General features: G+C 39.7%; 1 protein-coding gene across 1 annotated transcript in view; it reads right to left on the reverse strand.

Moving 5' to 3' along the window:
- Positions 1–27443, reverse strand: part of LOC137502985 (ATP-binding cassette subfamily C member 4-like) — a 183546-nt gene that overhangs the window by 32714 nt on the left and 123389 nt on the right. Inside the window, exons 19-21 of the mRNA XM_068230280.1 lie at positions 23810–23980; positions 8782–8909; positions 2224–2469 (exon numbers count right to left, since the gene is read on the reverse strand). Coding sequence (XP_068086381.1) covers positions 2224–2469; positions 8782–8909; positions 23810–23980 — 545 coding nt within the window. The remainder of the gene's footprint in view (positions 1–2223; positions 2470–8781; positions 8910–23809; positions 23981–27443) is intronic.

Here is a 27443-nt window from a genome sequence, read left to right on the forward strand (position 1 = left end):
TGTAAAATGGTTAGAACATTCCACGTGCATATCCGCAATAATTCTTCTTTCTTCTTCTCCTACCGGGCGAGTTGGCCATTCGGTTAGGGGCGTGCAGCTGTGAGCTCGCATCCGGGAGATAGTGGGTTCGAATCCCACTGTCGGCACCCCTGAAGATGGTATTCGATGGTTTCCCATTTTCACACCAGGCAAATTTTGGGGCTGTACCTTAATTAAGGCCACTGCCACTTCCTTCTCATTCCTAGGCCATTCCTGTCCCATTGTCGCCATAAGACCTACCTGTGTCAGTGCGACATAAAGCAAAAAAACTTCTTTTCCTTCCTTCCATATTTTAAAAACCTTGTTGTACACCCCTCCTGGAGATCCGAATGAGGGGAAACTTTACCTCCGGTATCTTTTACAAAGAGGTCCATCTCATGAATGTCTTGGGAGATACTGCCAGTGGTGGTTTCCAGTTGCCTTCCACTGTCCTCCACATCCTGTCAGCTTGCTGACCCAGATTCCCACAGACTCAGATAAAACAACAAAATCCTCAGCAAATTGCAGAGTTTTGATTTCCTATCCTTGGACTGAGATTACCTTTCTCTTTGATTTTCTTTACTTTCGTTACTGCCTGTTCAATGTAAACATTGAAACGCAAAGGCTGGGGGGTGGGGGGGAGGAGGGGGACTGCAGCCTTTCCTCACTCCTTTGTGAAATGCTACTACTTTTTCAGTGTATGACATTTCGTGTGCCACCCTGTACCTCAGATCGTTGGTCAGACACAAAAGTGGCATTCTCAATGGATATCCACAACAGAATTGATAATGATGCTTGTAGTTTAAAGGGGCCTAACATCTAGGTCACTGACCCCTAATGGTATGAAATGAGATGAAACGTAATGGCAATTTAAAAGTCCAAAATCATCTACTGACCAGAATTCAAAACGTGATGATGAAGAATGAATGGATGAACATAACATGAATTTAAAACAATCGGTGGATTCGACATGCAATGCCCCACCTTCCCAGAAACTATCTTAAAACGATAGTACATACTGACCAAAGGACTGCTTCTAGAACACAGTCCCGAATCAATGATGCTTGTTGTCTAAAGGGGTCCAAAATCCAGGTAAACAGCCCCTCACAATGGTACTTTTTGCTAATAAAATAGAACCGTGGTATTTGTCATGTTGCGCTACTAATAAAAAGTAGCGTAAACTCACAGTGTTCCACACATTATGGTACTATTCACAAGTATTACACGTCGCACAGGTAGCCTAATGCAGACCTTTGGTGTTTCTCACATAATGGTAAGGTACTGTAAACCGACAGTGAACCACCCACTGTTGCTACTAATCACAAGCCTATTGTGTACCTAACATAGTGGTACTACTCGCAAGTAAAGACGACCCATGGTGTTCCCCGTGTGATGGTACTAATCACAAGTAGCTTCATGGTTCTAATCAATCATCCTTTGGTCGCCCCTTATGACAGGCAGAGGATACCACAAATGTATTATTCGTCTGCATCCTCCACCCACAGGGTTCAACAGAATAGGATACACAACTTTAGCATTTGTCTCACTTAAATTATGCCTCTGGAAAAAGAAGAACATTGCACTGAAATCTAAAGTCCACCTCATTTTGATACTTATCCTCACAATGCTACTGTACGGGTCCAAAATGTGGACACTCCACATAGTTGACTGCTGGCCATCTTGAAGTAGTCCAAAATGCAGAACCTACTGGAGATTTCTACACATGACCTTCTTTGAACTTAAGTCATTCGTGAATAACGAGACCATCAGGGACATTCAAAAGCAGTGCCTGGATTGGTTCAGAACGTTTGTCTAATAATCACTACTCAACTACCGCACCAAATGTGTTTCATGATTTTTGTCACATGCAGAACAAAATGGTTCAACGTGTTTCTAGGACTTCGACAAAGAAGTGAGTTATTCCAACTACTCTTCATCACAGTCATGGATGAAATCCACAAGATCGTACAACAACAAAAATAAATGTATCAAATCGACCTTTTAAAAGTGACGATCGTCATGTTAATGTAAATGGAAGTTTAATCTGTTGATAATTGTACCTGTAAGGAGCTAATACGCTCGTGTTGTACCAGTTTCAGAGCTTCTTAGCTCTTCCTTACAACATCATCACCATTATTATTATTATTATTATTATTATTATTATTATTATTATTATTATTATTAAATGAAAATAATCTATAATACCTCTTCTATAGCTTTCCATAGAATGTTGTCTGGAAACTCCTCGAAGGGATCTAGATTCTTCCTCATTGTCCCCGAAAAGAGGACTGGATCCTGGGGAATGATGGATATTCTAGACCTTAGTTCTTGTAGACCGATGTGTTTAGTGTCCAGTTCATCTATCAACACCCTGCCTTCCACCCAGGCAAGGCGGAACAGTGCGGAGATGAGCGAAGACTTCCCTGCCCCAGTACGTCCAACAATACCAACCTGGAACAAGGAAACATCAAAAAGAAAATCACAATACATATGTGTTCAACTCCACATCACATCAAAGTGCAATATTTGCAATAGATCATGGACTCTCCACAAGGTGACTCAGGCATTGTAAGTCAATCATAAAATTGAAATAAGTAATGTAAAGGAACACATAACAGGATAAACATAGTAACAGGTCAGTAAAATTTTTAGGAGAAATTTCTGAACCATTTGAAATCAAACCAGGAGTCAGACAAGGGGATGGATTATTTCCCTTACTGTTTAATTTAGTTCTGGAAAAAGTGATTATGATATGGAAAAATTAAACCTAAGTTATAAATATTGGTAGATGTATCCAGAACAAAGTTCACCTTAATTGCCTAGCATTCGCTATCCTATCCAATAACGGATAGGAAGCAATCCAAACTGTAGAAAATCTCCATGAAATAGCAGCCAAAACAGGACTCCAAATTTCTTATGACAAGACAAAGAATATGGAAGGGACTAGATCAGGTTTCAACAGTCAACCATTAATCACCAAGTATGGCAATATCGCTCAAGTAGACAAATTTAAGTATCTAGTTGAAATTATTGAACCAGCAGGATTAAATCAGCAAGCTAACAAAGAAAGAATTGTTAAACTTCAAAGAGCATACAAAATTACTTGGAACAGATACAATAAAAGAACTATATTTTTTAAAAAGGCAAAATTATGACATTATAACACAGTCTCTACTCCAATAAATATACCTCTGATAATTAAAAATCAGTCTTGTCAATACTTAAGAGTTGTTTAATTAATTACTTTTTTTATCACCTCATAAACCGTACATGTTTCGAAGGAGCTTACTGTCCTCTTCCTCAGCGTTTTTTCTCTCACTACCAATTTTCTCTTGGACCTCTTTAATTATTATTACACATAAAGCACCAAAGTTATAAACATCTCTTAATTGAAATCTAATGTGTGTCACAATTAAAATAAAATATATCACAAATGTCATAAAAGAACACTAAAACTACACTATTCTACAGTATTTACAATTTTCTTAAAATGTCATCCTTGTCTAGTACCTAAGAATACAATGAGTTAATTAAAATCAGTGTCGCATAAAATTTTTACTAAAATCTTCCAATTCAGAGATCATGCCAGTTAAGTGAATATGCTGTTATCATACATAAAGATAATTGGCCTTGGCCTTAGCATCGGGTAACATGCCTGTCAGCAGAACACCGATATCAGGATCGCTATCTTTCTCCTCCATTTGCAAAATGGACAATGATATTTTGACACCCAAATCTGAAACTCTGTCAGTTGTTCTATTTAAAATTTAGTGCCCTTGATCTCCGTTGGTTGTCAATCGAATTATAACACAGCAGTTAAAACAGAAGCACTTCATGCAACTGAAACTATTATATCATCATCATTATCATCATCATCATCATCATCATTTCCCTTTATCCACCTGTAGCCGGGTAGGGGCAAATTTGGTTCCTCTCCACTTTCTTCCGTCTTTCCACCACTCCTCCTCCAACACTGTGACCCAGTCCAGGTTTCTTTCTACAATACTGCGTTGGATTGTGTCCTTCCATCTCAATCGTGGTCATCCATGGCCTCTCTTTCCTTGCATTTGCATTTCCATCACCTTTTTTGGCATTCTTTCATCACTCATTCGCTTTATGTACCCCAACCATCTTAGTTGGCTCTTCTCTATTCTATCATTCATTTTTTCCACTCCAATTTCTTTCCAGATTTTCTCATTCCATATTTTGTCTCTTCTACTCTTCTGTATCATACTCCTCAAAAACTTCATTTCGGCTGCCTGTATTCGACTCTCATCCTTCTTTGTCATTGTCCAAGTTTCTGCTCCGTAAGTTGTTATGGGTACGTAATACATCTTGTACATAGTATCCTTTGCTTCCGTTGGCACATCTTTGTCCCATAACATGTTTCTTACACTATGATAAAAACAACTTCCAGCTTAGAGATGGCGGAAGGGGAAAATCCGTAGTGTCTCTACTCCAGAGGAGCGGCTAAGAAAGGCGTCCGTCTCCCTGTTAAGGGCGGCCTAATTTTGAACCTGGCAGTAGGTATAAAATGCCTTTGGATGTGGCGAGCCCATTGTAACAGTAGCCTATATGGACAAAGCAAATATGGAGCCTCTGAAACTATTATAATAGGTGGCAAATTTATAATAAAGATGATGGAAAAACAAGAGAAAAAAATCTTCAGGAAAATCTTAGGACGAAAATGGGAAATGGAATTTCGATGAAAAAAGAAACCACTTGAAATGTATCAGGATACAGAAAAAAATCACAAATACAATAAGGAAATGGCAATTACAATTTTATGGTCACTTATATAGAACGGATAACAACAGGCTCGCAAAGAAAATTTAAAACTTAGCCTTATCAGTGAAAAATCACAATAATTGGTGAAAAGAAATCAGTGAAGACCTAAATAAAATAGGCATTAATGAAGAAACAGTTCAAGATAGAACAACATTCAGAACCTTAATTTACAAACATAAATTTTCTCTAAAGCCCACCTGATTGACTGAACAGCATAAAAAGGGAACACAGCTAGAGGATGAAGAGATATTGGGAAGAGAAGAAGAAAAAACAAAAACCCGTGCTAACAAGTTCAAATGAGCTCTTTAGTTAGGCATAACAAAGCAAAAAATAACAGGTCTGTGTGAGAAGAGGCAGCAACAGACAGAGCTAGGTGCAAACAGAGGATTGGGAATTTCCTAAGTAAATTCACGGAGGCTTGCAGACTAAACACTTGAAGGTGTAACAGTCTCTGTGATGATGAAATGAAGATGTACTGGTATGCATGGTATTAATATTTTTCTACGCCAAAGACAATTTAAGGATCGAAGATGGAGAAGTTTTTTCTTTAAACAAGTATACTTTGCTCTTATACTTTCATTCATTCCTTTATTTATTCATTCATTCATGTCGTATCACCCAACTCTGGACCACGTCATTTTAAGTGGCTACGTCTGACTTTGACGTCTGCCCTCATGCGTTCTTGGTGTTGGTCTTTCCTCTCCTGCATCCATTCCTTTCCTGTTTTTAATTTTGGCTAGTCTCAGAAGCCCTGGAACGCTTGAAGTTTCTTCGTAAGTGGAACACATTCCTGGATGTCATTACGTGTGATTCCCACTTCTTAAGGTCTCTATCCTCCTCAGTGAACCAAGACCCTTTGGTTTTCTTCAGCTGAAACAAGGTAATGATGCTAAATATAGCTATTCTGCAATCCAAGGGATGTGCAAGAAGCGTGATTTCCTGATATCAAAGAACAGGATCAGTGCTGTATTGAATAAAGAAGGCGAAGGCCGACTGGGCTTAATTCCAGAGGGGAAAAAACAGGCAAACCCACGACCAACCACACACCAGAAGTGGTGAGGAAAGTGAAGGCCCCTGTCTCAGGTGGTAACCCTGCCCCCCAAAGGACTATCGCATGTAGGCTGGAGATGTCTGTTTTAATAGTTGACAAATAAGGCAGGGGAGGCCAAATTTCATCCCCCTAAGGATTTCCAGTTTGTACAGTTGGTACCTTACGTTTAGCTGCGCGCTCACACGCGTAGCCTCATCCCGTTGTCTTGTTGCGAGAGTTGCTTGTGTGCTCCACATTTACTTACCGTGTACATTGAGGATTCATTTTTCATGCTGAGGTGAGTTAGTGCAACATTCAAATTAAGAGCCCGTTTTTGTAGTGTTTATGTTCATGTCAAATATAGACTATGTTACATTATAACAGCTTCATTGTAACTTGCCCGTAAGTGGAGAATATATTCAGTAATATATAAGTTATACCAATTTTTATCCCTGTCCATAATATTCCTGAATTTCTACAAGTCCAAATCTGACAAGGGGGCAAAAGATAGGCACCCTACCTTAAAATTATATGTGCTTATAACTTTTTGTAAATACATTATTTTTCATCCAGATAAAAGTCAGCCTCCATAGCGTAACGGTTAGTGTTATTAGCTGCCGTCCTGGGGGGCCCGGGTTCGATTCCCGGTACTGCCAGAAATTTAAGAATGGCAGGAGGGCTGGAATGTGGTACATGCAGCTCACCTCCAATGGGGGTGTGCCTGAAAGGAGCTGCACCACCTCGGGATGAGGACACGAGTTTACTTTACTTATCCCGATAAAAGACAATACAGGGTCACATTCTATAATTATGCAACTTAATAAGACAACCAAACTTGGCAAAACTTTGCTCTCATGAGAGACATGCAGTACCGTACGGTACCAGGCTATTACTGACAACCCATAGAGTCAATTTACATGAATATGGCTTTTCTTGGCTTCCCTTAAATTAATATCTTCATGCCCGAGTGCATCAACCTTGGTTACGAGTTAATCGTGTAAGTAGAATTTCTGTTGCATCAAGCCCAGTTTAGAAAATTGTGATGTTTTACCACAGTTAAAAGTTAACTGGTCATGAGCGAGCAGTTAAGTGGTTAACCAAGGCTTTAAGGCCTATGTACACTACTACATTACCTCACACGTAAGTTATATATTACATGCATCAAAGGTGTCGTGATCTGATTTAAAAGTTTACCAGTCATGAGTGATCGATATAGTCACATTGCATGCATCCAAAGCGCCGGGACGTTGTCATTAAAATGGATTTGGCACCACGTATGATATATCTACAATATCTTGAGGATGATGAAGAGAGATAAAGACATTGTGGCGTCCTTGTTGCAATTAATAGGTGACCAACTCAAGTTCCTAATGCATAGAAAGAATCCTGTTTCGCCAAGAAGTAATCTAAGTCAGTGAGCATTTCAGTTTCAAGCGTTTTCGCTCGCCCTTCCTTCTTCACATCGGCTGATACTGATAACCTAGCAAAACAAAACAAAATTAATTCATCTTAGAAATAAACGGCTGTAATAGAAGATATGATAAAAATGACTGCAATGAATCTGACAAGGAGAAAAGTTATTATAAAAGTTTTTTTAATGAAAGTTTAATTGCAGCCAATGGCCATATAAATACATATGAAGTCTTACAATTCTGTTAAACAAAACTTTGTCAGTGATTCATGTCTCTGTGCATTCCCGAACTGATCTCTGGCATGCAAGGTTTGACAGCCCTGAGGAATGGCTCACATCCTGTGAAAAACTTTCTGCTGGATATGCAGCGAAATGGGCCACATGGAGATCGCTCAATAGATTACGTTCAGGTGTTACTAAATGCAGGAATGACTTGGTGAAGTGGGGTTTCTGTACGTAGTCACCGCCACATGAGTGTGGCGAGGTGCAGACATCCTCCCACCTGCTCCAGTGTAGTCGGTGTCTAGCATCGTGTAGGCTACTCTGGAGGACCTGATTAGTGCTTCACCAAATGCAATCAATGTTGCTAACTTCTGGGCGGCAAAAGTGTAAATGAACTGTCAATTCAATGTTATATTGTATCATGTACATATAATGCATTATTATTACCAATTAACTTCAATCATTGTACTGTAAGTGCTTCGGACACAAATAATAAAGTCTCTGTCTACAGGACATATGGGTCCCTGCAACGAGAGCATACACAGTCTGTGTCACAGTGATGAAACGATCTTCTGCATAACTAACGATGGAAACCATGCACTGCGAACCTAGTCACAGTGTGCCACAGCTCGTAATTTGCTCGTTTCTAGTCTTGCGAGAACATGGCATCAGTGGTAAAGAAGTCGTCCCAGATTTCCGCTCTCTTTGCCGATAAATCTTGTAGGGCATTAATGTAGGTGGAAGTGGCTAGAAGTAGCAGCTTAAACTGTAGTTGCTCTATGTAGTATAATTCCCTGGCTAGCACGTATACAAGATGGGATGGCATGAATTTTGACCAGCAAAGGGCCTTTTTCAGAAAAGTTGATTTTACACTTTTGATATACAAGTGTAAAAATAATTTAAATAATATTCGTCCTAAAAAGACACCTGGTGATTCCAGACAGAATGTAAGCTGAGAACTGGATAAATTAGACACACATTACTGTCTAAAACATCACTGCCTTCTGGATAAATAAAAAAAACAAGTGACTATCGAACTCATCACTGCCTTCTGAATACTGCTCTGAATTATTTCCAACAGGAATAATAGTGAGGAAAACGAGCGTCAAGAAACCACGATTTCGAAATGAAGGATTAGCATTGGTGCAACAGGTTAATGACAATACCACAGTAAGAGTTTTACTAAGATTTCGTAACGCCTGATATTTACCGAGCATGGTGCACCCAGATTTGATAAAATGAACCAGTTAAGAGAAAATCTCCATCCTTCCTGGGTTAACATCTTACTATTTCCATGCAGTGCTACACTCACCTTTTCTGTAGGCTTGATAAGGATGTTGAGATCTTCTAGTACCGGTTTCTCTGTAAGCACATACTTCAAGAAGACGTTCACAAACTGGATCTTGCCTGCTGAAGGCCAACCAGCAGGTGGTTTCTCGGCTGGCAAAGAAAAGAAAATCATTCATTCATTATTACTCGGCTAAGAAAGCTGACAATTTGGTGGTTATGATGATGATGATGATGATGATGATGTTTGCAGTTTTAAGAGGACTAACAGCTAGGTCATCAGCCCCTAATGGCACGAGGTGCAACAAAATGCAATATTAAAACTTCAAACTGTATCCAATGACTAGAATAAAAAAACAAAAACGGCAATGATCGTGAAACAAAAACAATCACTGGATCCAATTCACAATGTCTTAATTATTGGGATACGTTTTATCGAAAGCGGTCCAAAATTCAGGTCACCGGTCCCTCATAATGGTACTAATCACTGGTAAAGCAGAACCATAACCTCCTATAGTGGTACTAAGCACAGGTATCGTAGACTCATCGTGTTCTTCACATGGTGGCACAGTAGAACCTCGATAATTCGAAATTTGTTATTTCAAAATCCCACCTCATATGACGAAGCTCTCATTTCTGGAAACATGAGGTACGGTTTTGCATGTTATTTAAATTGTTTAATTCGAAATACGGATAATTCATAATTCGAAGAACAATGTCAGTCCCATTACTGAAATTCAGACATTTATTTGAAAACTGCCTTTACATTTTAAAAAAGATAGTATTTTAGAGAGTAATTTAAATTCAAAATTTCTCCACGTCATGATAGAATGCGTCTTCCGGAGAGTGCAGGGGTAGCTTTCACTCACTTTGGTGTGTCTACAGTGTGCTTCATATTTGCTAAATTCGAGTGAAATCGTAATTCTTTTGTGTTCAGCATTTTAAGGAACGCCACAATATCATGTACCGATAGCAGGCAGTGTGCAAAGAAGCAAAATCCGTGAACACTAGCGATGCCGACACAGTTGGCGAAAAAGCGTGGCTCATATAATCAATTAGTACGCACCAAACAATATTGTCAATGCCAATGGAACTGCATTGCATTGTTTTTTTTTTTCAGTGCCAAGCCCAAATGGACTTATTGCCTTCCCCAGCTGGGAAGTTCGTACAAGGATGGGGGTCACTGTACTGTGTTGCAATGCATACACAAGCGAGAGACTTCCTCACCTTGTCATAGGAAAATTCGATAAGCCACGATATTTTAAGGGCATGGGGTACTTTCCATGCAAGTACAAGGCATCTAAAATGCATACATTACAGTAATCTAATTAATAAAGCACTAGCACAGGGGAGCCAGCATAGATTTCTCATCGTCTTTGAATCATACTTTTGTTTCCTTTTGTTGCTTGAGGTTATGTTTGCCAGTGAGTTATCCAAGTGTATTATTTTAATACTGTAAATGCACCTTGTTGGATACATTTTGGAAATAGATTTTTTCCAAGGCATTTGAAAGGTTAAAACTGTGAATCAAGGTTAATTGCATGCAGCAATGGTTCTTAGAATAATTTTGTGATGCGACAAGGAATGACATTTCAGACTTACGAGTTGGCGGTTAATTCGAGATCACATAATAACAAGGTTTTACTGTATTAATCACAGGTAATGTAAAACCCATGGTATGTCGCACACAATGGCACCACTTGCAAGTAACACAAACCCATGGTGTTTCACACACAAGGGCACTATTCACAAGCAACGCAGACCCATGGTGCCCTTCACATAGTGGGGCTAATCACGGTCGCCGGTATTCCCGTGGTATTCCTCACTTGGTGGAACTAATCACAGGTCACTTGTACTCATGGTGTTGCTCACACAGTGGTACTAATCATAGGCAATATAGACCCACGGTGTAATGGTAATGCCCACAGGCAACGCAGACCCATGGTGTTCCTCATATAATGGTACTACTCTTACGTAACGCAGATCCATTCTGAACACAGTGAAACCAACACATTTAAGCGCAGCGCTCGGCACTTACACTTGCTAGGTACTTGTCTATGCAACTGAGCACCCTGTCTTGGTGGAAAACACATTATGACACTTATAACAAGCAACGGCTATATCGGTAGTGTTTCTCGCATAATGGTACTGCTCCTAGGTAGACCCATAGTTTCCTTAGCAAAGTGGTACTATTCGCAAGGAACGTTGATCTATGGTGTTCCGCACATAATGGTACTAGAGTAATCACAAGTAGTCTCATGGTTCTAGTGCAGTCATCCCTTTGTCACCCCTTTTAGTTACCTCTTACGACAGGCAGAGGATACCATGGGTGTATATGTATAGAACACGGGTGGAGAACAGTAACTTCCTTGTCAGGGTTGTCAGATGCCCCAAATTTTAACACACTGGGGACTATGAGAACCACCGGCAGGTCGCGCCAACTCTTTACTTCTGAAGCTAATAATTTTACCATATTTGTTGCCTATTTTGGTCCGTATTGACTACTTGCAGTTAATCTCAATCCTGTGAACCAGGAATTTAATTTGAATCTGTCTTGTCAATACCAAACATACTAATCATATAATAAAACTGTGCCATTTATAAAGTGAATAAAAAGAAAACTTATAAAATTATCTTCGGGGTCACGTGTGCGAAAAGAGGGTCTTTGTTCAGTGCGGTAAAATAAAGAAGAGAAATGTTTGCGTACCCTATGTTAGGACTGGCTCTTTATTTTCAACCCTCATGTAAAAAGATGCAAAGTCTGCACTATTTAAAATTCTGAATGTGTTTGGTCAATGGATTTTACAATTACACAAGGATGGCTTTTGCAGTTGGGGGGGTTTATATTTTTAGACGCAAAGTTAGCGCCGTGGATTCTCGACTTGGTTCTCAGTCAGAGCGGATGTCTTTCATTTGAGTTCTCGCTTCACAGGGGCGTCTGGACTGATGGGGATAAGGTGAATGTTATTTTCATTTTTACGCCTTAAATTAACTTTTCTTTCTCTCGCAGGGCTTCTACTATGGGACATTTATGTATTTGCCATGATTTAATATAATTAAATTAGCCCTTTTCCACGATATAATGTAATTTGTTTTGGGAGCAAGCAACCTTACTGTATTTTCCTTTATTGCCAGTTTCCTGTGGGATACAGCTAGCCTACTGCGTAAGGGAATCTTCAATGACATAATAGGTTTGCAATTGGATATGCTGCTGCCTCACAGCGAGTATGCATTGTACGGGAAAGTTACTGTACTTCTGCAAATCCAAGACGACTTTTTGTCAGAATCTCATCTAAAAAGTCAAGGGTCTTCTTGCATTCCCAACCTAACAGTAATGAACACCACTGGGAGCTACCACGGTCATCATTCTGCTTCCCTTCAACCATCGTGCACGCATAAAACTTAAACTTCAACGTCCATGTCTTTATTAGTCCTATAGGCTGTACTGTTAGCCTTAGCAACCGGTCGCTGGTTCTCGGGAAACTGGCGGCAGACAGGCTCACAGAGTGGGCAACGGGGCGAGTCCCTCAATAAATAAAAAAAAAAGTGTCCCTGTAATACCCTCGACAAAAAAGTTTCACAAGTCTGCAGAATGGCATCAAAACATGTGAGCCTTCGAAAATCTTGGAAAGGCCATGACTACTCAGTGGGAGAGTTATAACACGTCTACTGTACCTGACACTTAGTAAAATTAACAGTTTTACAGGCAGCAGGAATATTTTCATGGTGGATTGTCATATTGTCAAGACACGTGGAACAAGTATTGCTTGCAAATTTTCAACGAGTTCTCGTCAATATAATGATGCCAATTTCAAGTTAATGTTTATTAAACATGCGGAAATGAAGAATAATTGTGCAGCCACAAGAAAATACGGCATTGGCCTAACTAAAGGAAATATTCAGCGTTAGTGTGAAGACAAAGATGGCTTAAAAATGCATAATGTACAAAAAATGCATTCAGTGGCCTGCAACAAGGATGCCTTAAAGAAGTCGAAGGTTAAATTGTGAAGTATGTGCATGAAAAATGCAAGGGCGGAATGGCCATACAACAGTGCAAAAAACTCGTTCGTTGACTTTCAACACCCGCATCTTCATTACACATCACTAGCCGCTGAAGGCGGCCAAAGCTGGCAAGCGAGACGTGCATCTAGCAGCAGCCGTTGTATCTGACGCTTAGTAAAAGTAAGTTTTATAGACAGCAGGAATATTTTCCTGATGGATCATCGTATTGTAGAAACGTGGAACAAGTATTGCCAGAAAATTTTCAACAGGTTCTCTTCGATATTATGATGCCAATTTTAATTTAATGGCTATGAAACTTGCAGAAATAAAGAATAATTATGCAGCCACAAGAAAATACGGCATGACGAAAGCCAATGTGTGGCGTTGGCGTGAAGACAAAGAAAGTCTAAAAATTCGTACTATGCTATTTTCCCTGTCTTTTCTCTGTGTTTTCCTTGGGATACTCCAGTTTTCCCTGCATTAAATTTAGTGAGACAATGGACTTCCAGTGATGCTGGAATCATCATCTTGAAACATATTTTGCATGAGCACTTACAATGGCATGTGTGTAGGTATGTATGTTCAAAAGAACTTGAAATAAATGTATCATAAGTCAAACAAGCTGCACCTTATTATAAAGTGGCAATCTGTGAAGTGGGTTAGCACTATTCCTAGAAACACAACAACCAACAAAAATTAACTACATTAATCACAGCAAGCCACAGTCAATCACTCTTCAAACTAGTGCCTGTGTTCATTAGGGCCCTTGTTCTTGAAATTGGCATGAGTAAGCATGCCGGTTTCTAAAACAGAAGCATATGAGTTAGTGTTCTGAAACTTAGGAATAAGATTCCAGTTCTTATAGCAAATGGAAGTGTTATTCGAATACGTATGTCAGTCAACTGCACTTTATTGATATAGATTATATAACCTTTTATTGTATTGACAAGACGGACTTAGATTTTAAACAATGACTTGCAGTGGTGTTATCAGTCCGGCTCATCATTCTGTTTGTGTCCAGTCTTAGACAGAAAGCTTAATTTTGACATGACAAGCTATTTTCCCTGTTTTTCCAGAAAACGAGTACCCTGTATACATTAACTTAAAAGTGTAAACTACTGCAGAAAACTACTGTATTTACTCATGTATTAGACCCCCTTGGCTTTTCAAGATGAATAAAATGAAATAAATATAACTCTCATACAAGACCCCTTAATGTAATTCGTCAGAGAAGAACAACCATTCCGTTTCGAAACGGCTACAAGCCTTACGCAGCTCTGATGACATCACACAAATTTGTGAATAGTTTCGTCCATACAACCCACGCAATGAAAACACGCATTGAAGTCATGCGCTACATATATGTTCAGTAGTTAAGTAATGTCCGCCTGCGTAGCGTAGGCCTACTGCATCTCTGATGACGTCACACACCGACCCGCACATTACAAGCACACATTAGTCATGTATATATGTCTGTGTTTTGTAGTTAAGAATGTCCACCAGCATAAGGTTAGCACAATTAGCTGCCATTCTTGGAAGCCTGAGTTCGATTCCCAGTACCATATTGCCCGAGATTTACGAATGGCAGGAAGGTTGATTTGCAGTAAAAATGATACATGCAACCACCGGAGGCCTGTGTAAATAAAGAGCTGCACCACCTCAGAATGAGGAAACGAGTTTACTTTAGTTAAGAAATATTCACGGTTGTTGCTAGGCCTATTAATATAGGCAGGTGAGATCATTAACAAAGTGATCGTTTTGATATCTCATGACTCGGGCCAATATAGGGTTTTTCAAGAGAGAAGTAGGTTTATCATGTGATAAGAACAATCCAATCACAATTGTTTTACTTCCCAACAAATAATAATATTTATTTTTTATGTCCCCACTTACTTTCAACGATTTTTGGAGACGCCAAACAAAACATACTAGGATATGCGTTAATAAAAAATGGGAGACAATGAACATACGAAATTAAACATTATGATAATAAAACACATTACCACCACACCTGTAGATATCCATAAATATGGCTAACTTTCTTGTTATTTATTTTTATTCTTTCCATCATGGAACATTTGGCATTATCCAGGCGATACCATACTTTTTTTTTTTTTTTTTTTTTTGCTAGGGGCTTTACGTCGCACCGACACAGATAGGTCTTATGGCGACGATGGGATAGGAAAGGCCTAGGAGTTGGAAGGAAGCAGCCGTGGCCTTAATTAAGGTACAGCCCCAGCATTTGCCTGGAGTGAAAATGGGAAACCACGGAAAACCATCTTCAGGGCTGCCGATAGTGGGATTCGAACCTACTATCTCCCGGATGCAAGCTCACAGCCACGCGCCTCTACGCGCACGGCCAACTCGCCCGGTGATACCATACTTAACCTAAACAATGCGGTCTCTCTTATCTCATTTACAGCTGTTTAGGTAAATCCTGATGTTATAAATGTAGAGAACAAGCATGAAATATACCTAAAAATAAGGGTCTGGCTTTCAACAGCCGCAGTTATCAAAAGAATGCTTGCAGTCACTATATATTACATTTAGAAATACAACTCGAAACTTACGCTAGTTATCAGCTGGTGGTTTGGCACGCTTTCAACAACACGGCTTTATTCAGAAGGAGTGGCTTCTGCTACTCATACACCACCTGGGAATATCAGAGACCATCCAGAAACCATCTGGGAAAAGCTTCACACAGTTTGGACTCTATAGTCGGGAACAAAACTATTTTTAAAAGGTTCAAATAGGCGGGACCTCGAATGTTCTCGATCTCGATTGCAGTGTATGACATCACTTGGAATGACGACACGCCGGTAGCAGGGAAGTTAGCGGCACAAGACAATTAAAATGAAAACAGTGATCAGGTTTACCGTCTGGTAGGCCTACTGCTCAAACAGACAGAGACAAATGACTCGCCATTGAGTTATTCTGTATCAATGTTGCATAATATGATAATACGATACCCTTATCCCTTTTCTCTACGGGGTCGAGTATGAAGTGAGACGAATCTTTGTAGCGAGTTTTTACGACCGTATGCCCTTCCTGACATTGACCTCATCACAGGAATTAATGAGATGAAACGAATGACGTGATATGAGTAACTAAAACGGATTATATTTGCTTTACATGTAGGCCTAAAAGTCGTGTTCACCATCTATTGACTTTTTACATTTAGAAATACTGCCTTCCAACAAAAATATCCAGTGTAACTCAAATATAGAATGTTTACATTTTATAGCTCTTTATAGCCTAGAAGTCATGTGTTCAATGCACAAAATTTGAGGTTATCACATACTGGACACCCCTTTACATATTTTGGCTGTAAAAGTGAAAGGAAAAAAAGAGGGTCTAATACGCGAGTAAATACGGTATTTCATTTCATCAAATGAATAAATTAATTTATAACTGAAAAGTCAGTATGGAACCAAAAATGAAATTCATCAATTGTAATAGCAACGGTCAGGTTGAACCCACCATCTCCCAGACACCTATTCAGAGCTACATGACCTGAAGTGCACTGGCACCACGCCAACCTGTGTCATTTAGTCTTGACATGGGCGACTGAAGAGTAGTTCTTATGTTGATATATTTACAATGTTAACACAAGCTATCCTCCTCCTTCTTTCCCCTTATCCGGCTTATGCTGTGTTGGGACATTTATGGCACTTCTCCACCTTCCATCATTCTGTTTCAGTCCAGGTTTTTCTTCTTGCTCTCTTCGTTATTGAATTGGTCCACCTTGTTCTAGGTCTTCCTCTCGATCTCTCTCCCTTGAACTTCATCTCCATCATTGTTTTGGTGTTCTTTTCTCCTCCGTCCTCTTTACATGTCCAAACCATCTTAGTTTACCCCCATCAATTCTCTCATTTAGTTTTTCCATTCCGATCTCCTTTCTCACATTGTTTCTCAATCTGTCTCTTTCCTTGTCTTTCCTACACTTCTTAGGTATTTCATTTCGCTGGCTTGAATTCTTGTCATTGTCCAGGTGTCCAGCTCCATGGCTAAATGGTTAGCGTGCTGGCCTTTGGTCAGTAGGGTCGGGAATTTTAACCGTCATTGATTAATTTTGCTGGCACGGGGGCTCAGTGTATGAGTCGTCTTCATCATCATTTCATCCTCATCACGACGTGCAGGTCGCCTACTTGCGTCAAATCAAAAGACCTGCACCTGGCAAGCCGAACATGTCCTCGGACACTCCTGGCACTAAAAGCCATACGCCATTATTACTATTTATTGTTGAGGTCTAGGCCGCAAAAGTCAATATGGGGTTATTTTGTTTGATGTCCTCCCTTGTGGTGAAGCGATCAACTCTGAGGTGTATCGAGCTACTCTAAGGAAATTGAAGAAACGAATTCAGTCTGTTCGTGGCCACAAAAATGCAAACGAACTTCCCCTTCTCCATGACAACGCAAGACCTCACACAAGTCTGCGCACCCGACAGGAGCTCACAAAACTTCAGTGGACTGTTTTGAACATTACCTTTTTACACTTCCTTGGTACTTCCTTATTACAGACAAGGTTTTTTACACTCTGGTAAAATGCATTGCACTGTTGCACCCTTTTGCTAATCTCCATGTACAGACTTGTATTCTGCATTAATTCTCTCCCTAGGTATTTGAAACTCTCAACAATTTCAAGGCTTTGACCACCAAATTTCACACTGCCTTTCCCTAGTCTTTCTCCTAGTAGTATCACCATGGTCTTGATTTTCTCTGTGCTGCTTTTCATACCATACTATTCAGTTTTCTTGTTCAGTGCATCAAGTTTCTCTTATACAGTGGAACCTCGATTATCCGTTCCCGGAAAATACGTTTTCCCGGAATATGCGTTCAAATTACGTGGTCCCGCGAGCATCGTAATTAAATCACGTTGTAAAAGTCCCGCATTATCCGTTCCTCGAAGAAACGATTTCCCGGATCAACCGTCCAGAAATTCCAGTCCCATCAACGCTAAATCCTCGATCAATCGTTTTTTAATAAACTGTGTCTCTCGAAAGGACGGCTATGGCATACCGGTATTTATAGATCTTGGCGTTAACGCCCCGTGTTTGCGATAATTAAAGCAAGTACCGGTGCTGTACCGGTACCTACTGGAAAAGCGATCGGCGGGGAACTTGCATAAGGGACAATCTTAGCATCGCATTCGGGTGGTATTGTTTAGAGAATGTGGAAAATCATAAAGCAGAGACTGGTCACAACAATTGCAAGGAGACACGGCGCATTTCGAGAGCTCTGTTTGAAGACGGAACGAGTTTCATCAACTGTTCGCACTTATAAAACGTCCATATTATGTCCAGGGTTAGATGTTTATATGTTTACATTTTTTTCGATCGTACTACCGAACAGGTTTTTGGCACTTTGCTCAGGGCACTGTAGGGTAACTGGGCTTTCAGGCAGGAATCGAAACTGCTCCTTCTTAACACAAATCCTGTATTTTTGATATTATCGTACATGATTATGGTAGCGAGACCAGAACAGATGCTGCACCTTACATTTAAAAAAAAAAAAAAAAGAAAGCCATGGGTGGTCTTGGGATTGCCTATTACTGTTTAGGTCCTAACGTAGACTGAGAATTCTACGTTTTTGTGTTAAAATACCAAAAACCGCAGTCGTTTTATTTGCGCACGTTACATTTTAAATGGTTGGTATCATTTCCAACTCGTACTGACACGTGCAGCGAGCGCGCTTTCCAGATGACCTCAAGGTCACGAATAACCGTAATTTCTAAAGTTTTGATGATATTTCTTTTATCTTTCCAATTTGACTGGATTTGTGACGCGCAGAACTGAATATAATGCAAGGGGGTGACACTTCATAGGGAGCGTCCGAAGCAGTTCCGAGATGGGCTCCTCAATCTCCGCCAACTAGTGAAAACTAAAATTCTCTTATAGAGGGTTAATTTAGTAGGCAGTGGTTGGCATTACACATTCAGTTGCGCGGTACAGCAAATTCAAAACACAACACTGTTATCGTTGCGCGTAAAGGGAACTTGGTCGTACGGTAAGTTTTTTTTTTTTTTTTTTTTTTTTGCTATTTGCTTTACGTCGCACCGACACAGATAGGTCTTATGGCGATGATGGGATAGGATAGGCCTAGGAACTGGAAGGAGGCGGCCGTGGCCTTAATTAAGGTACAGCCCCGGCATTTGCCTGGTCTGAAAATGGGAAACCACGGAAAAACAACTTCAGGGCTGCCGAGAGTGAGGCTCGAACCCACTATCTCCCGATTACTGGATACTGGCTGCACTTAAGCGACTGCAGCTATCGAGCTCGGTCGTACGGTAAGTAATAGTGCTTGTTAGACGAAATTTTTTTTTGAGATTCTTTCGCATTGAACGAGTTTTTGATCCAGTTTTTCTTTTTGAGAGTATGGAGTGAAATTACAATTATACGCGTTCTTAGTGTGAAGAAATAGTATTATGATCATGAACGTATTTCACATTGAACTACCTAGCTGTTGCGAGTAAACGTGTGTGTGATTGTGCTTCTTACCTGCTGTTTGGAATAAAATATAAACTGTGTGCATTATGCTGTGTTTTACTTCTTCCTTTCTTTCTCCTGTTTTCCATTCCCATACATAAAAGTCGTGGGAAGGGTTTAACGAACGAGCGAAAGAATGAGGTTACGTTAGATCGTGATTTAGGCAAATACGGGTGTTTTGGGGTTTTATATGAATTGCATTAACATTTTCAGTAATCAATGTTGCATTTATTATTTAATAGATGTAAATGTACATTAAAATGCGAACGGTGAAACAACGATACAAGCTAGCATTATAGCAGTATTGCCAACATACAAATACGATAATTGCAATTTGCTTTTCAAGTAAAAGACACGAGAGAAGCTTTAGATACAACTTTCCTACCGAAATGCAATCATTATCTCTATCACAATTAAAATTTTAACAAAGTAACAACTGTTATTATCAAGTTTATTACGAGGTATTATCGTGGTATTTATTTCCTTATGTTGGCGGAGATACAGGGGCCACTATAGCTTCCATGACCTGTTTTCTCAGTGAACTATATTATACAGGAGTGACGGATCTATTTCTCTTATAAGATCCTTGATATAATGCATTCGAGAACTTTTAAGAATCGATACTTACATTCGAAACCATGTTTTCGAGCTCAACATAACCTTTAAAAGTCGATGCAGGTCTGATTTGCGCGGTAGGAGATTTCCAGAAACTGACTACAAACTGCATACCGGAGACCAAATTACAATGAAAGATTAAGAAATGAAGGGATTTCGCCATCATTTTGGGAGCTTTTGTATCTAATGTGCTTTATTTTATTAGATGAGAGAATTAAAAAGCTACTTGTGGTCGATTGTCGTTTGGCTTGGCGTTATTAGATTTTTCGAAGAGTTTGGCTAGCCTAATCAAAGTTGCTGAACTGAAAGAAGTTTTCACGGGAAACTGACGAAGATTCCCCTGTAAAATTGAATATAAAGTATCGAGATTTTGAACTCTCGTACCGGTAATTAATGCGGTTTCGCGGTCTAACATGCCTGCCTCTCATCCAGAGGGCACGGGTTCGATTGCGACCAGGTCAGGCAATTTTATCTGGATATACGTCTGGTTCCAGGTCCACTCCGCCTACGTGATTACCTTTAGTTGTGGAGCTATCTAATGGTGAGATGGCGACCCCGATCTACAGAGCCAGGAATATTGGCCGAGAGGATTCGTCGCACTGAACATGCGCCCTCGTAATCTGCAGGCCTTTGGGCTGAGCAGCGGTCGCTTGGCAGGCAAAGTCCCAATGGGGCTGTAGTTTGGTTTGGTTTAGGAGTTTTTGTAAGATTATAATTATACATATTTCATTTTTGTGATGTTTAGCCAAATTGTTGATGGTTTTCATTCAATCCCGGATTTTCCGTTTTCCCGTGTTGTACGTTTTATTTTCATGGTCCCTCGAAAAACGGAGAATCGAGGTTTCACTGTACTTCTTTGCTGTTTATTCCCCAGACCATAATTTCATCTGCAAGTAGTACGAGGGGCGTTCAATATATAATGCAAGACATTATTTATTTCTCAGTCAATTTTGGTTTTAAAAAATTGGAATTTTGTATGGGACATCTTTGAATATTCCTGCTTCGTCTTGTAGAGTTTCATTAATTTCCAACAGGTGGCAGCGCTATAACTAGCATTCAAAGTGGCGTCTGTAACAGAGATGTGTACCAAACAGACAGCAGTTTTCGAGTTTCTTTTGGCGGAAAACCAGGGCATCATAGATATTCATAGGCACTCGCAGAATGTCTACGGAGACCTGGCAGTGGACACAATGAGTCGTTGGGTAAGGCGTGTTTCATCATTACTACAAGGTTGAGCAAACCTGTCTGATCTCCTGTGTGCCGGCCGGTCGCACAGTAGGACCGAGCGGACACCCTTATTCGAGGTGATCGACGGATCACAGTCAAACACCTCGCTGTTGTTCTTGACATCTCTGTTTGTGGTGTTGAGACACACTTATCCGCCAGTTGGAGTATTCAAAGCTTGGTTCCAGCTGGGTTCCTCAACACCTAAAGGAAGCATATTATCACAAAATAATTTATTCTATTGCACCACCTATTCAATACAAGCCACGTGCTACGTGGGTGAAATTTACATAATACTACGTACACTTCTTAGGAACATGTTTCGCCCCTTTTTAAGGGTATCATCAGCCTGTAGATAACCTTAAGGTCAAAAGTCAGAATCATTAACCAATCATACAAGGAATACATTGAAAATATGTTACACTATAAAAACATCTTAAGTTAACATGCTACAATTATAATATAGAAATGCCTATTACAAACTAAGAGTATTGAGGATAAATAGTGTCTGAACTCATGAGAAATAAATTTAAAAGAATGTAAAAGAAAACTAACAAAACATTTTTTTAATGAAGACCATGACTTTGCAGATCTTGGGGTAGTAAAAATCGTGATAAAGATTGTAATCTTCTTTGGGTATAATAATCCCAAGAATTCTGTACCTGAACTTGATACAAAAACAATGTCCAATAGTTATAAACAACAGCTAGAGATTGAGAATAATTTGCAACCTAAAGGAAGACCATAAAGAGCAAATAAGGAACATCTGTGCGGAATTGCTTGCTCGTTATGAGGCTGAAGGTGAGAATTTCTTATCAAACATTGTCACAGGCGATGAAACATGGATTCATCACTTCAAATCGGAAACAAAATGGCAATCCATGGAGAGGCGCCACACCAATTGTCCCACGAAGAAAAGGTTAAAAACCATAAAGTCATGGTTACGGTCTTCTGGGACTCTGAAGGGGTTATTCTGTTCTACTGTATGTCCTCCCTTGTGATGAAACGATCAACTCTGAGGTGTATTGAGCTACTCTAAGGAAATTGAATAAATGACTTCAGCATATTTGTAGCCATAAAAATTCAAATGAACTTCCCCTTCTCCATGACAACAATGCAAGACCTAACACAAGTCTGCGCACCAAACAGGAGCTCACAGAACTTCAGTGGAATGTTCTTCCACATCCACCATACAGCCTGGATCTCGTGCCTTCTGACTTCCATTTGTTTAGCCCAATGAAGAAAGCACTACGCGAATGATGGGGAAGTTATCGTTGCAGCACGACGTTGGCTCCAACATCGACCAATCGAGTGGTACAATGCATTTAAACCTAAGAATTTCATTTTTGTCCGTATTGAACTGAGAATGGATGATAGGAAAACTTAAAACGGTCCACCTTTTCAATACAAAAATGTTATAGTTTATTTATAACATGTATCTGCACTTGGAACTAGTTTCAACGCTGTTTTGCGTCATCATCAGCCAAAATGTGGGAAATAGGCCAGCATGTAGGCATTTATATTACACAAGGCGTTACATTAAACAATACACATCTTACAAGGAGATAAAAACAGGGACGAATATAGAAACAAATGAATCGTTGAGAAAGCATAAGTTATACATATTAAAAATAACCTTAACCACACATCTTGCAGTGTGAAAGTGTTCTTCTTGAATGATTCCTGAATATAAAACACACGCGCACACATTTCTGAAGAGCCAGCAGGCAGGACAAAGTAAAGTGAAACCTTAAGAGTTCTTCTGAGAAGAGTTCATCATTTTTTCTATGTTCCGACTAACTAATGAAGTCTCCCTTGAGTTCCTGATAAACATACACAACAGGAAATTCTCCTTCACTCTCAACAATAGCTATAAAGACCAACGGTAAAATTTCATTTTAAATATTGTGCAGAGACGTGAAAGCATGATCTTGAACATGATATAACTCCTTCATATAACCCAATTTTTTACACAAGGTGTTACATGAAATAATACACATCTTACGAGGAGATAAAAACAGGGACGAATGTAGAAACACATGCATCGTTGAGAAAGCAAAAGTTATACATATTAAAAATAAGCTTAACCACACAACTTGCAGTGCGAAAATATTTGCCTTGAATGATTCCTGAATACAAAACGCACACGCACACACACTTGCTACTTGTATTGAAAAGGTGGACCGTTTTAAGTTTTCCTATCATCCATGGTACAATGCAGGCGTACAGGCCCTCACATTACAGTGGCGTAAGGCCGTAACATTAAACGGAGATTATGTTGAAAAATAGAGTATTGTAGCAAAAGGACTGAGGAACAACATGGTGTATGTGAATCCTCAATAAAATCAACCGGCTTTAAAAAAAAAAACAGTGTTGCTTTATATATTGAACTCCCTTCATAATATCTCCCTATGTCCATATACTTCCTTTGTCTCCTTTACAATTTCATCCTTAACCATTAGAAACAAAAGAGGTGACAACACACTCCCCTGTCTTAGTCCAGTTTCATTTCTAAATCATTCCATCTTTCTAACCAGAGTCTGCACACTGCTACTCAGTTGTTGTACAGTGCTTGCACCATTTCTACAGTTTGTGTACCCAGTCTATTTATGACCACAACCTAACAGCCTGGTAAAGGCTACTGCCACTGGCCATGTTAGCTTGCACCAGTACATAAGTAAATGATAAACTTAACACACGCAAGGGTAAGATTTTTGAAGGTACTCACCAGGTGGGGATTCCAAATTAGGCTCAGCTTCAAGAGCGGCATATTCGAGGATCCTCTCGACAGCCATCATCTGGTTGGCTATCTCTGCTGACTGCCTCATTCCCCACTGGATCATGCCAGTAAGAGCCATAGACTGAGTGATGGCCAGTCCCACTTCACCACCAAGAGAACCTGGAATGGTTGAAACAAAGGATGCTGAAAACATTATAATATGAGAGGAATCGTATGACTACAATCATACTCGGTCATCCAATTACAGTAACACCTCATTAAGACATTTCTGCAGGGAGCAGGGAAAAAGAATGTGTTAAGCAAGAAAACATACTACTGAATACAGTAGAACCTCGATTATACGTTCCCGAAAACTACGCTTTCCCATATTATTCGTTCAAATTACGTGGTCCCGCGAGCATCCTAATTAAATCACGTTGTAAAAATCCCGTATTATCCGTTCCTCGAAGAAACTATTTCCCGGATCAACCGTCCAGAAATTTCAGTCCCATCAATGCTAAATCCTCGATCACCCGTTTTTCAAGAAACTGTATCTCACGAAAGGACGGCTACGGCATACTTACAGATCTTGGTGTCAACGTCTCGTCACTGCGGTACCGGTAATTTGGGGAAGTACTGTACTGGAAAAGCGATCGGCGGCAAACTTGCATAAGGGACCACCTTAGCATCGCATTCCGGTGGTAGTGTTTAGAGAATCCGTGGAAATCGTAAAGCAGAGTGTCCACAACAATTGGAAGGAGACAGAGAACATTTCTTCGGCAGCTCTACTTGAACACGAAACGAATTTCGTCAAATGTTCGTACTTGCAAAACGTCTAAATTATGTCCAGGGTTAGATTTTTTTTTTTTTCGAGTGTATTGCCGAACAGGTTTTCGGCATTTCCCTCAGGGCACTGTATAGTCACTGGGCTTTCAGGCAGGAATTGAAACTGCTCCTTCTTAAGTAACACAAATTTACAGTAGTATTTTAATATTATCGTACATGATTATGTTATTGAGACCCAGAAGAGATCTTGCACCTTACATACATAAAGCCATGGGAGGTTTTGAGATTTCCTATTACTATTTTCGTCCTAATATAAGACTGGGAATTTCACATTTTTGTGTTAAAATGTTGTGAAAACCGCAGTTGTTTTATTTGCGCACGTTACATTTGAAGCTTTGTATCATTTCACACTCGTACCGACTTGTACAGCGAGCGCGCATTCCAGCTGAGCTCAAGGTCGCGATTATCGTAATTTTGGAAGTGTTAATGATATTTTATCTCTTTCCAATCTGATGATGATTAGTGATGGGCAGAATTTAATTTAACATTTGAGAACTTGAAGATCGATACATTCGAAACCATATTCTCAAGTTCAACATAACCTTGAAAAGCCGATGTAGGCCTAGTTTACGCGGTACAAGATTTCCATAAACTGACTACAAACAGTATACCGGTGACCAAATTACAATGGAAGATAAAAAAAGAGGATTTCGCCATCATATTGGGCACTTTTTTATCTAATTTGCTTTACTTTATTAGATCAGAGATAGAGAATTAAAAACTACTTGTGGTCGATTGTTGATCGGCTTGCCGTTACAGGTACCGTATTAGATTTTTTGAAGAGTTTGGCTGTGGCTGATCAAAGTTGCTGAGCTGAAAGAAGGATTTAGAGGAAACTGACAAAGTTTCCCTGGTAAAACTGAATGTGAAGTTTTGAGATTTTTAAGTCGCGTACCGGTATGGTAATTAGTTTGTAGCCGGCCCCACAGTCTTAACTTGCCTGCCTCTCACCCGGAGGGTCCGGGTTTGATTACCGGCCAGGTCAGGCATTTTTACTTCGATATGAGGACTGGTTCCAGGTTCACTCATTGTACGATTACCTTTAATTGAGGAGCTATTGAATGGTAAGATGGCGGCCCCAGTCTACAGAGCGTGGAATAAAGGCCGAGAGGATTCGTCACACTGACCATGCGTAACTTTGTAATCTGCAAGCCTTCGGACCGAGAGGGTCGCTTGGTAGGCGAAAGGCCCATTGGGGCTGTAGTTTGGTTTGGTTTAGGGGTGTTTGTAAGATTATAAGTATACATATTTCATTTTTGTGATGTTTAGCCAAATTGTTGATGGTTTATTCATTCCCACATTTTCCGTTTTCCTGTGTTGTACGTTTTTTTCCGTGGTCCCTCCAAAAACGGAGAACCGAGTTTCCACTGTATACGGATAAAAACTATCCAACAAGGATATGGAAACACTAGATACAATTCTTTTCGACATGGTATTTTACAATACCAGTATAGTTGGTCCGTTATTGGTAGACCTGGGATTTTAGGCTCTAAAAAATTTAGTTTTAGGTGCCTAAAACAGGCTTTTAAAAAAGAAAATAGGCACTTAAAATATGTTTTAAAAATGTGTGGATAGGCAGGAAATAGACCTTAAAATATTACAATATACACTTAAACTGTAACGTGACACGTTTTTACTTTAACAAACGTGGTATCCCTATTCTTAACCGAAATAACTGCAAAATTAAGAGAGGATAAAAGACATTTATCAAAAACAATATAAAAAAGCCATGTGTCAAAAAAAGTTATGGATTATATGATATATCATTATCAGTACTGATCTAAAACCTTAATACTAAAATCACTGTACACAATTACAGCACTGTAGGCATCCAATAACGGTGTAAACGCAAATGGAGTATGTGTTTATTATTTGTGAGGAACATTCCTACAGTACTTTCATTCATAGTTTGCTTTACAGTACATAAAAATAATTTTCTCCAAATTTTCCACAGTCAGGCTGTGCCTTTTGTCTGCTAAAATCATTTTGAAAGCAGAAAAAGAGCGCTCCACACTCACAGATGTTAGAGAGGCATAGGAAAAATTACCTACATTTTTCAATTCAATTTCACTTGGTAAGTCTACGTTTTCCCCTTCCATTACCAGATGTACTCTTTTCAACACTGAATAACCTGGGTTCTTCTGCAGTACACTAGACCATGTGTCTCTTATTTTATCCTCTACCTTGCCCCTAGCACTTTGTATGTTATTCTCAGCTTCCTCAATTACAGAAAATTGCTGTTTGAGACTGTTTCCTTTTTCCTCCATTTTTGTAATGGTGACTGGAAGAAATGAAAAATTTGCCTGAATATACGCAATGTCTCTCTGAACACTGGAACAATCATTTAACAGCTCTTTGACAGACAACACACATGCAGAGTTGTCCGTTAAAGGCAAATTGTCTATCACAGTCTTGATTTCCTCAAGATGTTCTGCAAAATACAGGACAGCTTCCATTCTCTTGAAAGATGGCTATTCTTGATGGAGCCTTACAGAACACTTTCTTCATTGTTGAAATGAGAGTATTTACTGCAGGAAACTCGGCCCTAACTGTGTCTGCGAGTCTATGCAAGGCATGGGCCATGCAAGTAACATGAATTAAAGAAGGATAAAAAGTTTTGAGGAGAGGTGCAGTGGCAACCATGTAGGAAGCAGCATCAGAGACAAGGAGAAGGACTTTAGAATCATCAACACTCCCAGTATACAACAATTGCAACCTCTTGTTGATGAAGTATGCAATGCTTTGACTATTGACTTTCTCAAGCTGCTTAGAGCAAAGATGGTGAGCGGTAGAAGCC

Source organism: Anabrus simplex, chromosome 14 (assembly GCF_040414725.1).
Source record: "Anabrus simplex isolate iqAnaSimp1 chromosome 14, ASM4041472v1, whole genome shotgun sequence".
NCBI lineage: Eukaryota > Metazoa > Arthropoda > Insecta > Orthoptera > Tettigoniidae > Anabrus > Anabrus simplex.